Source organism: Channa argus, chromosome 8 (assembly GCF_033026475.1).
Source record: "Channa argus isolate prfri chromosome 8, Channa argus male v1.0, whole genome shotgun sequence".
In the NCBI taxonomy this organism is placed as follows: Eukaryota; Metazoa; Chordata; class Actinopteri; order Anabantiformes; family Channidae; genus Channa; species Channa argus.
Genome location: NC_090204.1, coordinates 10170826 through 10183417, shown reverse-complemented (window position 1 = coordinate 10183417; position 12592 = coordinate 10170826). Strand labels below are relative to the sequence as shown.

The 12592-nt window shown below is 39.7% G+C and overlaps 1 protein-coding gene across 1 annotated transcript; it reads left to right on the top strand.

Annotated features, from left to right (window-relative positions):
* Positions 1-6149, top strand: LOC137131558 (C2 calcium-dependent domain-containing protein 4C). The gene is made up of 2 exons (XM_067512992.1): positions 1-147; positions 1124-6149. The coding sequence occupies exon 2, from the start codon at positions 1180-1182 to the stop codon at positions 2434-2436; it is 1257 nt and encodes a 418-aa protein (XP_067369093.1). The 5' UTR covers positions 1-147; positions 1124-1179; the 3' UTR covers positions 2437-6149.
* Positions 6150-12592: the final 6443 nt, after the last annotated feature.

Genomic DNA, 12592 nt, shown 5'->3' with positions numbered 1-12592 from the left:
GCCCTGTGCCGTCTATAAAACGCACGGCAGTGGCCGTGGAGCGGAGACAGTGTGTGTGGGCGCACAGCAGCGCCGCAGAGCGCGCAGTTCTTCTCCGAAAAGAAAACACCTGTTACGGACAAAGACAAGCGAGTCGTTTCCTGTTCCGTAAGTATTTATTACTGAATTTATGCAAACAGAAGCATTGTACTGTCCAATATTTCCATTGCGCGAAGGAAAAAAATCACACCTGTTGCACTGAATTTTCTTTTGTTTCTTTCTCTGGCAACTTTTTTCTCTTAAAACGCACAAGTCCGTGTGATAGATAGAATGTGTGGTTTGTTCTTATCAACATTATCGTTGTTTCATTTATCGAGGCATTGCATGTAAAAATATATTTCTGACTTTCTATTTCACTGTCCGCGAGGAGACAAATATAAAGTCTGAATCAAATGATACACTTCTTATTTCGAAGAACAACGTGCACGTGAAATGTCCTCAGCCAATGAAAAAGTAGATGTATCACAAATACCTCTCGATAAGACGATGTTAACTGACAGTAAAATAAAGAATACGACTTAGACGACTGTCCTGTCCTTTAAAAACAATCGAACTTAAAAAGCTCCTTCACCGGGGGCACACTGACATGTTTGCGGCTACACAGCGTCTCTTCTGACAGCTGTCCATCATGCAACATTACATTTTCCAAACACCACCGGGCGGTTTTCATGTTGTGGCTGATCAGTATTTACCTCACCAGTCAATGAAGCTTGAAGTCTGTTTCCTAAAAGCAATTACAATTATACTTCATTTGTTGTTACCTCAGAGTCAAATACTCATAACAGCTCCGTTCATTTAAATCTCTCCCATTGCTTCAAATAAAGCTTTTCTGAAGCTACGGCATCTTTTTTAAAGCGTTTACTGCATAACATCTATCAAAAGCTCCGTTTGTGCGCACGGTGTCATATTTATTTTTATTTATTATGTTTCTATGTTTATTATTTTAATCCCTTTATAATTTGAGTTTATTCACAGCATGCAGAGTTGCAACACCTTAGTGGTATTTTTATCTGCCTGCTCCCTGTGGAGTAACTTAACCCTCCTCTGATCATTTGCATCTTCTCCTGTGTGTCGTTAACTGCAGACACACCTGACTGCACTTGCTCAGCGCCCCCACACATCCCACTGTCTGGTGGGACCATGTGGGTTCTGGATAAGATCCGCGGGTCGGTGGAGACCGGTGTGCTGCGACAGGGGGAGAACGGGGACAAGAAAAGTGTCGCCCCTTCCTATAGCAACGTCCTCACCCCTGACAAGATCCCAGACTTTTTTATTCCTCCGAAGCTGGTCAGCTGCCCTCCAGAGCCTGAGGCCCCTAGTGTGACCAAAGAGGGGCTGCAACCATCCACCTCAGAGCAAACCATCGGCAGTGGGAAACGGATCAGCAGCCCGAGAAGTCCACGCCTGGTGGCTAAGATTGCAGGAGACACCAAGAACCTGTTGAAAGCAGCAAACCGGCACATCATACAAATAGAGAGTGCTGATGATGTTGTGGCTGGAGACACCAATGCAGACCCACAGTCACAGACAGCAATGTCTCTGCCCTATGTTCCTAAAACTCAGACATCTTATGGCTTCGCAACCTTGAAGGAAAGCCCCCACACACGCCGCAAAGAGTCACTGTTCCACTGCGAGCTTACCAGTCCCATCACCTCCCCAAACACCCAGAGGAGGACTCCAGGGAGAAGCAGCGAAGGAGCAAACCATCTGAATCCAGCTGACTACAACACGTCCCACATGAATCCTTATCGATACTTCAGCGGGGGAGAAAGTGACACCTGCTCCTCAGCCGAGTCCTCTCCCTTCAGCTCTCCTCTCCTCTCCCGCTCTGCCTCCCTGCTCAAGATCTTCACCCATGAGACTCAGGCCAAAGTTGTGAAGGCCAAGCGGTCGCTCGCTCGCCACAGCTCCCTCTCCACCGACGAGTGCAGCTCTGCAGAGCCCAGCCCCAACATCCAGCGACGACTGCATGTCCCCTCCTTCCACGGTGGAGCTGGAGCGTCCGATCACGGCCTCCATCGGGAGCACACCATCAACCTGCACAAAGGCGGCGTGGTGAGGATCAGCGCCAACTACGACTCCGGCACTTCGCGTCTGCTCATCCGGGTCCTGGCGGCCGAAAGTCTTTATGACAAGCACTGTGACATCAAGAGCATCAACTGCTGCGTGTCTGTCTACCTGAACCCGGGCAAGCTGCAGAAGCAAAGGAGCAACATCATAAAGAACAGCCGCAACCCGGTCTTCAATGAGGACTTCTTCTTTGACTCCATAAGCTCCGTTCAGGTGAAGAACCTGTCCGTGAAGTTCAAGGTGGTGAACAAAGGCACCAGCCTCAAGAGGGACACACTGCTGGGAGAGCGAGAGGTGCCCCTGAGCAAGCTGCTCTCAGGGCTCTAAAGCCACCAAAAGCTGGAGGTCAACGGAGGAGAAAACCAAGGATACTAACTGAAAATAAAATGTTTGCACTGGTTTCTATACAATACATTCTTTCTAATCTAGTAGATGATGAGTGAACACAAAGGTAAACGGAGAGGAAACATCCCCCAAATGGAAGTATTTATTCTAAAACCCGTAAAAACGTCCAAGCTCAGATAATGAATCTTTAATCTAGGTGGCGTGGATGAGGGATGCATGTTTGACGTTTGCCTGGTGTCTACTCCCAATAATTATTGCTCATTAAACCAAGCTGGGCTTGCAGCAACCGATGAAATTGACAGATGAAAGGGTTTTATTTTTGGGTTTTTTTGGTTTTTTGTGGATGTCTCCCAGCCAACTTTCTCAGCCCGGTCGGGTTCAAAGATTGGACGACACCTGTGCACAAGAAGGAGTAGGGTGTCTTTGCCTGCACTTTGTTCATGGTTTTATCGTTGCAATGTGACACCAATCCCCTGCAGCTCAGGATGAGATTCTACATTAGACATGCGTGCTCGGCACAGACATGCTTTTGTGAATCAGTGCAAGCTTTGAAGTGGCACTGATGTGCAAATGACCCTTTGATCCTAGTTGCCATGGTCCACCTCCTACAGGGGACAGCGATGGACAAACAGAGCAGTCACAATAGTCACATTTACATGCATATTAAAAGAAGGATCATATTGCAAGGAAGGGTAAACCTAAAATTGACATAATCTAATTCTGTTAGTGTCATTATATTGTTTTGTGCTACAAAAATGTCAGTTGTAAACACAAAATTTATGTTCCCATTCAGTGTTGTTCCCTCCAAATCCTGGAGGCATAAGAAATATTCTTTTCTGTGAAACATCTGTCATGGCCACCAACTGTCAGGCAGCATAAGAGCATAAAACCAGCAGCAGGGTTTGAACAAAACCAGAAACTCGCTCATAAACACATTGCTCTGTAGCACTACTAGTGGTCAACAACACTATGAGGCACCTTTGAAATACTTTTTTCTTTCTTTGTAAAATCCTCTTCTGCAGATGGAATATTTGAACCACAATGTAACTAAATTCAAGCAAAGATATAAAAGTTAAATCTAATTTCATTTTTATTCATCATGCGAATAAAAATGGATGTGCCCTTGCAGATTTCTTCTCTTTGACACTTAGTAGACACAAATTATTTGACAAGATGAGATTCATGCAGTGTGACATATACATCTATCAAACATAACAATATGACCACCCTTACATTCTAACGCCATGAATTCTACTTTTACAATGTTATAATTTCTCAGTTTTAAGGTGAAACTGTCAGACAGGTGATAATTCTACTCTGTTTATTATTGAGGTCAAAGTGGGTAGTGGAGTCGAACTGGAGTGCATTATATTAACAGGTAGTTCTAATGATTTGGCCACTCTATTTAAAAATAATGAGGGGGCCAAAACGTTGAACATTAAGCTAGATGAAGGACATTTAAACATTCTTTCCACTGTGTTTCACTCAATTCCCTTAAGATCAATTGATTAAGTTAAACATGTCAAATCCTTTCTTCACCAGGGTTCACCAACATTCTACAACTACTAAGTTTAACAGTGAGTTACAATGTGCTCTACCTGAAGATTCAAAGGCTGTTTAGTTAATTTTGTTGCATATTAAAATTAAATACACAAGTCAATGAAACTGAATTTATCAATTTATGCAAATAAGCTGATGCCTTAGTCACAGTATTGGCAGCAGACAAACACAGTACATGTGTGCATGTTTATGTGTTCCATGTCTTACATGAGAAGAATAGAGCACCAATGTCTGTGCAGACCAGTTACATGGCATGAATTCGTCAGTGACACACTGGTGTTTGCATGACATGCTCAGACTTATGAAACCCTAAAGCCTTAGCCTATGATGTACGTGTGTGTGTGTGTGAGAGAGAGAGAGAGAGAGAGAAAGGAAATGTTTGTGTGTCATTTGATTAGCATGACATTTAGTCCAAAGTTATAAAATTTGTAAGTACAATATGTAGTATTTTGTAATATGCCTTTGAATGTAATGACTCAATTTGTGTGTTTGATTTGTACTGTGTATAAGTACATATGTACTATTTCTACTATTGTCAGTGAAATGCCAATTATGCACCAGCAAGTGAAAAGTGCTGATGAGAATCATGTCTTAATCATGTCTTTAATGAAGCCCAGGGGAAGAAGCAGAAGTGTCAACAAAGCAAAAAGGAAAACAATATTACGTGTTTTGACATGAGGAGCAGCTCTGTCTTCTTTCTGTGTGCTCTGCTGTCCTTCCAAGGAATTAGAAGCAATTGCATGTGATTGCAGCCTCAAGCGTTCAACGGGGGACAGCAACTACAGAGAGAAAGGAAGTCAGAGACGACAGAGTGATGCAATTTACTGAGGTTTCCTGCACACTGTCCCAAAACTTCACTTTAAATCTGTGGGGATTACTCTCACCTGGTGTCCGTAGCTCACTTGTAGCACCGCTCTTGAAATGTTCCGTATACTTTATATACAGTGATACAGCTGACTGGCTTTCTGTGAAATTCTATGAACCCTCGTAATCCTTGTTGTATACTTGTGTGCAAGTATATAGTGCCTGCTTGTAGATTAATTGCGTTTTTACTCAATCTTCCTAAATTGTTCACTACTCTTTTGTTATCAAATGTTTTCTGAGGTTTCTTCAAGCATGACAAAAATCCGTCCGTGGTGTCAGTACAACATTTCAGTGGATATTATCGTGCAGTGGTGGGGTTTCCTCGTGCTCTGATAAGTATTAGCTGCTGAAACAAATGTTTAATATAATACACCGCTAAATATGGGTGATGTGTTCTGCAAATTGTCTGATTAGTTCCACGTGGCTTTTCAATTTTTAGCATTTAAATGAAGGGCAAAAACAATAATCTATAAACTGTGCTATCATCAGTCGAACTGTGGTTAAAAAAATAATCACATCTAACCCTCGCTGATAGACAGAGTGTATTATGTGCCTAATGTTAAAATGATGAGTTGTGATTTCCTGAGGAGTAGTGCTGTATGGGAGCAGTGGCATAAGCTATTACACAGAAAGTGAAATTGTTCTGGCTGATTGTTGTGATTTATGGTGGGAATTTTGACCAACACATTCATGGAGACCTTGAATGCGCTAAATGTTATTGCAGTTAATATATATTTCGTTCGAAATGCTAACCCCACAGAGGACTTACCTGAATTAATTTACCAGAATTATCTCTCCTAGTTTCCCACCTGTTGTCATGGTAAAAATCCCAGCACTCAACAGCTGTTTAATTAGGTACCGGCCAGAGCGACTTGACTGATCATATTTAAATTAAGAAAATGAACGCATTATTGTTTGTGTTTGAGCAACTGCGAGTGCCGATCCGTTGGGGTTTTGTATTTGTTATTTCAAGCTTTTTTTAAATATATTGTAAATATGCTGAAGTCTCTCTTAAGTCTTCCTGTCTTAACAGGTTCTTTTTGAAACATGAAACTGAAATGTGCCAGTCCATTACTTGACACTAAAAACCTTAATTTCTCTTCAAACTAAACAATGGAAGCTGGTTTCCATGTGCTGTAGCTGGTATTGTTGTGTTTCTTGCCTGTGCAGATAGATCCTTTTATACTGTGATGCTACAACCACTAACAGCTGTTCTATGGTTTCTGGTAATGGGTGTGAAATACTTTAATAAAAGCTAAAGTTCCACTGTATCTCTGCATGTGTAGTTTTTCTTTTTTCTGTGGTGTTAATGACAAAATGTAATCAAATAAGCATGAAGGTGATTACTAATTAGTTTTTGTTTTGTGTCATGTTAAGACAAATCTTTCTCTAAAATTTTATGAACTATGAAAATTCTTCTACTTATGCTACTAATATTATTTGAACACCCGTTAGACTATTAAAATATGCATCAACATGAACACCATTAAAGGATTTTTTTTTTTAGCTAATTTTATAAAGTACGTGGCACATAAACATGTTTGTAGCTCTTTAATTTAGATTCACATTTAGTCACCTTTATTCAAAGCAATTGACAATTGAGGTACAAGGCAAGCAAAAATATAAGGTAAGGAGAAAACATGAAAGCAAAGAGTTTTTTTCATACAATAAGTTTTTTTTCTTTTTTAAATTGAAGTGCATATGAAGTTGTAGAGGAGTTCTGTTTTCAGCAGTCATATGAATATTAAGAGTGAAGATGCTGAGCATGCAGAGTTTGGTAGCTCTTTCCATCATTGTGGAACCACTGAGCTGAAGACCTTTGCCAGGGGTCCTTTGTGTGGTGCTGGGACCACTAGATGCCATTTGCTGGCAGAGCTCAGTGCACGTGAGGATTGTAGACCTGGATGAGGGAGTTCAGGTAGGCAAGACCAGTAACTTGAATTGAAATTGAATTTAGCAACTTGTGATAAAATAAATATACAAACAAAAAAAGACAGTGAACCTTAAAAAAAATATATTTTTAAAATTACAATAAATCCACATGAACCTCTTCTTCTTTTCTTTATTATATGTGCAGTATTGTGAGTATGTATGGATTTCTCAGGTAAAATATTGCCAGATTAAAAGCAGGCCTGAATGTTTCTTGCAGTTAAGTTTATGATCTCATATAGAGCTCAACGTAGATGCATAGCTAAATTGCTGGGGAGACATACATTTAAGTAAGTAATTATGAAATTGATAATACCTTGCAAATTATTGATTGACTCTGTTTTAACCTTTGATGTTTTAGCATTATATGGTTAAAGCTGAAAAGAATTAAAGTTCAGATCATACTAAGGATGCTGGAATTGCAATCCACAAGTGTATTGGTGACACTCCAGATGTTTAATTAACATTAATTAATTAACTCTAAGAGGTTATTAAATTCCTGAGACTTAACAATTGGATGTGAGTTGAAAACATCATCAAAAACCTCCAGTCTGGCTGCCACTGAGTGGTCCCATTAGGATAAGCATGACCCAGATGACTTGGAATCTCCATAAAAAAATGTCATTACTGTATCTTTTGACCGAAGTCCAGCTGTCCAGATATTGGTAAGAGCAAAATCACCAGTAATATCCCACTGCTTTAATAACAAGTTTGAATGGAACCCATTCATTTGGCATTGATAGGATGGAGCCATTGACTCCCTGGATGAAATTGATTTAAACATTATTGCTTTGGCAGGTGCAATAAAATCATTTAATTTGCTCTCTTTTAATTGATTTGTTGATGGCAACAAGCAAGGCCCTGATTCATTGTGTAATTATTGTTTTCACCCTATTTCCTTTATGCTCATTGTGATCTCTAACTGATATTGATTCTAACAATTACAGTTTTTTTTGTTTATGAGTGTTGGGTGTGTGTGTGTTTTTGCAGTGCTGGAAGCCACAATTTCCATTTAGTTTGAGTAAAGATAAAAATGTAATTAACTAAAGCTGATGCAGAATTGCCTGGAAAAATTATGAAATGTGCCAAAACAGGCTCCCTTATATTTACACAATTTATACAGTATAAAATGTTCAAACAAGAGCATTGGCCAATTTATAGGATGACATTGTATTGTTCTTTGTTCTTTTCCTTTTTTGCTTTTATTGCTTCTGCAATTTAGTGAACAATGTTCTGCTGGAAACTTGAAGCACAGTCAAACCTATATCAGGTAAACGTTACCTGCAAGTTGATCATAAACAAGTCTCTGATGAGCACAAGTCTGAAGAGGTTGTTTGAACTCATACTTCATTTGAGCGACTAAAACTCACAAAGATGTCACCTTTTGTGGACCGCCACAGATTTGTTTTGACCTATATTTTGTGCAGAACATAAAAAAATGTCTTCTTCATTTTTACATGCTATAACTGCTTGTATCTCTATATTCTTTTCTAGTTTCTCATTATTTCTTAGTTCACATGAAAATATTTCAGATTGTGATGTTGTCTCAGGTGTTTGAACCCTGCTGTGTGTTAATAAGTAAGAGCAGAAAAGTTGCCTGTGACTGAGAGGATAATAACATCAATGTGCTTCTCAAGAATCTCCGCTGACTTAGAGTAAACAAGCATTTTCAGTCAGGAGAGGATCAGCAACACCACCTCCTCCCTCCCTCGTCCTCGGCCATTCTACGTCTGTCCTTTCCTTCTTTTTTATTGCTTGATTCACACCACTGTAATGTGACACTCCTTCTGCCACGGACTGACCCCAAATCTTGGTGATGGCCCCCTCCCACTTAAAATCCCATTTCTAGCACAGTTTTCAGGCCTACTGTCCTTCTCAAACTCTGACCCTCTTTTGGCCCTAATCAACATTTTACAGGATACACAAACATCAACATTAAACATCTCATCTCTGCATTTCTGTCTTTAATTGGCAGGGTAAAAATACTGCACGATCACCAGTAGCCTCAGGGAGGAGTCAGATCTGGAGCCGCCTGGAAGCGTGTGGGAGCAGAGAGCGCCAGGAAACACAGGTAATAACTGTGCTGCCAGTGTCACATTTCTATCCCTCTGCACACCAAGCTTTTCAATCCAGCTTTAAAGCGGCATTATCAGTATTTGTATATTTACAATGTCTCCAGATTTTCAGTTGAATTTGGTTGATAAGCCCACAAATAATTAGCACTTTCCTTCAGCCATATATTACCTTTACTGAAAACCATTACATCAACCTGTGGATGTTGATGAGAAAGGAAAAGTCAGAGGACTAACAAGAGTCAGGTTAGGTGGAGTATGAATGTCTAATGTAGATATAACAATTCACGCAGTGGTTGTTGAGATATTAAAGAGAGTGAGAAGAACAACATCTCAAATTCAAAATGACACATTATTAGAAAAATATCATATAAAATAATTAATTGTTTGTAATTTCTTTTAGTCGTAGTTTGATGCAACATGTGCGATGTTCAAGGATTCCGATGAAGAGAAAAATTACAACTCAATTACAACAGACATTACCAGATGATGTCTTCACTCTTGTTTGTGCATAGATCACTGAGGTATCCACATTAGGTTGCCGATGATTCATCCAAGCTGTTGAAAGTTGTGTTGTCATAGCATCAAGTCCTTAAGACCAAACCTACAAAAGGGCAGGTTTATTTACAGCTGGATCAGGAAAATACATTTTTGAACCACATGAACTCTTTTTCAGTATTAAAAGCAACTTATTGTGGATATTTTTATCACACTATTTTGATGTAGCAGACATCGGTTGCAGTCTGTTTTGACTGTGTGGTGCTGACATGCTTGTTCTGTCTTTCAGCACTAACGCCACTTAGTTTTGTGTTTTAGTTAAGGCTTTAAACTGTTTTTTGATTTATCTTATGTTTTTAGTTGATTTAAACTTACTCTCTGCCTTCTCTAACACTTTGTTTAATGTCTGTTTTGGTAGGCTGACCCCTGACTGATGGAGGGTTTCATGGTGGATTCTTTTGTGCTTTGGTACACCGTGGACCACTCTCCCTTTTTACTGCTTGGTTGAGCGTTTTTGCTGTGTCTTGCAGTGCAATAGACATTTTTTTCTACGTTGTTTAGTTTGATTATGTTTTCTAATTGAGAGTGAATTTCACACCTGTGGCTATTCCCCTATGTTCCCCCCTAGGGCTGCAGCCCTTCACCATTTCACTCTATACTCTTTGAATGTTGAATGTTAGGGTCTTGCCCATCACATTATTATAACATGATGTTATTATAATGTGATCCAGGTATTGTCTTAAATTGGGCTTTATTGTGGTTAAGGATTGCGTCTGTGAGGGCTTGTATTTTCTTCTTGCACCTTGATCCCCAACATCATTTGCAATTGACCAACACTGGCATGATGTCAGATTTGCTAAAAAAAAGTCTAATTGTACTGTTAAAATTGAAAAAAGCTTCTTTAAAATGTTCCTACTTGTAAAAGTCAACAGGTTGGAAAGTTGTTGGCATGAGTCAGTGAGACAAGAATACTGAATGTTTTTACACGCAAGATCCTGGTTACTGTAAATCTGTCTACATGCAGCACATGAGTAATCAGATTTTTTTCCTCAACTTCCTTACTGACAATGCAGTCAGGGACAAGCAGGCTTTTTTACAGAGCAAACTCTCTGAAATTAACAAATATGTAATAAGAACCATCACAATTATTTATGTTTTCAGTTTTAGTCAGACTTTGAGCAAACTTGATTTTAAATTTGAGGAGGCCTCATTTTGTGTAGTGATCTTTCCTCTGATCCAGCCTGCTGCTTTCTTTGTCTGCGTTTTGTTCTCCTGCATATATGCACTTTAAAAAGCCAATTAGAAAGCATACACCAGCAGAGAAATCGGTATTCTCCAGCTGAAATCTACCTGAGGAAATCAGGGTTCTCATTTACATGACAGAAGAAAACCAATTGTGACCTGGTTATTAAGGTGCATCTGACACAGTCAATTGGCTGTAAATATCAAAACCATAAACTAACCTTTTCTTCCATTAAATTCCTGGCCGGCAAATGAGATGACAGCCCCAAAATCAATCAACACAATAGATTGACAGAAGCCACAGCACAACGCAGTCTTAACGTATGGGTGAATCACTGATGGCTTCTGTTTTAGAGCACCTTTTCCCGTCCACCACCACCTCATTCAAGAATTAATTTTTTTTGTCTAAAATGACAAAATATTTCCACTATTTATTATTCAGGATCCCACACAAGCACAGAAAGATCACAGACCCTCCTTCCTGTCTGTTCATCCCCACCGTCCTTAATTTATCACTCACACGCACATACAAAAATACTATTAGGTTTCCTGTGCCAGCTGCACATGAGATGCTGCCACTGCCTACACCCCGCTTACTGTAGCAGCAAAAAAATGTTTTCCAATATCCTTCCTCTGCCATTGTTCATTTCCATCCTCAGCCGGATCTCTCTCACAGCTTGTAAATTGATTCATAATGCTGTCTTCTCCTGAGAAGGTTGAAGGATAAGGGAAACACAGTGGAGGCTGGGGGTCTGGGAATGGGTGCAGGATGTGCATGTGATGTGGCGGCAGAAATGAAAACCTCTACTCTGGAGGGTAAATTTGATTGGGGCAATTTTCATCCCCAGCTTCCTTGACTTTAGGGAGGAAAGGTTTAGGGCTGTTATTGGCTTCAGAATTACTATGGCAACCAGAGAGCTGAGCGCTCAGCAAGTGAAGGAATGAGAGGAGAGAGTGTGTAGTGGGGGGTTGAGTATTACTGTTTAAACTGCCATCCAGTAAAATTGCAGCATGCTGTGTTTTTTTTTTTTTTTTTTTAGTGTTAACATTCAAACCAAAGCTGACATTTACTGAGATCTTTAATTAGTGGGCTTCATGTTGATTGGAATATGCACCTGTCCAGTCACAAAATTTGAATTTAGCAAATCAGTTTTAAAAAATGTATTAAAGCCTTTTGTATTCGAACTATCACATGCAGCTTTGCTGAACTAAACCATGTTGTATCAAATAAGGATTAAACAAGTATTTTCAAGGTTATTTTTTAGACGTAGTATTTTGAAAATTCCAACACCTGGACTGGTGTTAATGTTAATTTACAAGGTATTAGGCACAACAGGTGAAGTTAATCAACGAAAGGAAGAAAAATAAAAAAACTGGTCTTTTCTACTTTTGTTAAAAATCAAGAATATGTTGATCCTACTCAGGGTGGGTTCAGACTAAAGTGGGCGACAGGGTTGTCCAATGGTGGCACAGGCCCCTTATAACATCTAATTGATCACTCCTGGTTTTGGAGTTAAGCATGGTAGTTAAAAACTACTGGTTTTAAAAAGAGTGAAATGGAGAAATAACTAAAACTAACAGTAATTGCTAAAAATCGCAAAACTACTGAAAAGACAGCTGACGATGTTCAGCCTGCCTAATTCTGACAACAGCAGGTCCCAAAGGCTTTAATGGCAATAAAGCCCTCCATAAATGTATTCAGGAAAAAAAGTCTGAAGCTGCTACAACCAAATGTATTAGCATTAAAGAGAAGACAGGATAACGTCAACAGTACGTCCAGTGACATGTTGTTGAAAAAGAACTGGATAAAAGCAACAGAAAAATGCACTCATCAGTCTCTCCATTGAGACGGGTAATATATTGTCGGCCAGATTATGTGAAACCCAAGCTTTGGAATAATTTTGTGCTGCACTGGGTGCTGCACACAGTATTGACCTGACTGTGCTGAAAAGGCCAAGTGCAGCTCAGAGTTT

What these genes read in the sequence shown, in the direction of transcription:
- LOC137131558 (XM_067512992.1), top strand. Translation starts at nt 1,180, where the DNA reads ATGTGGGTTCTGGATAAGATCCGCGGGTCGGTGGAGACCGGTGTGCTG.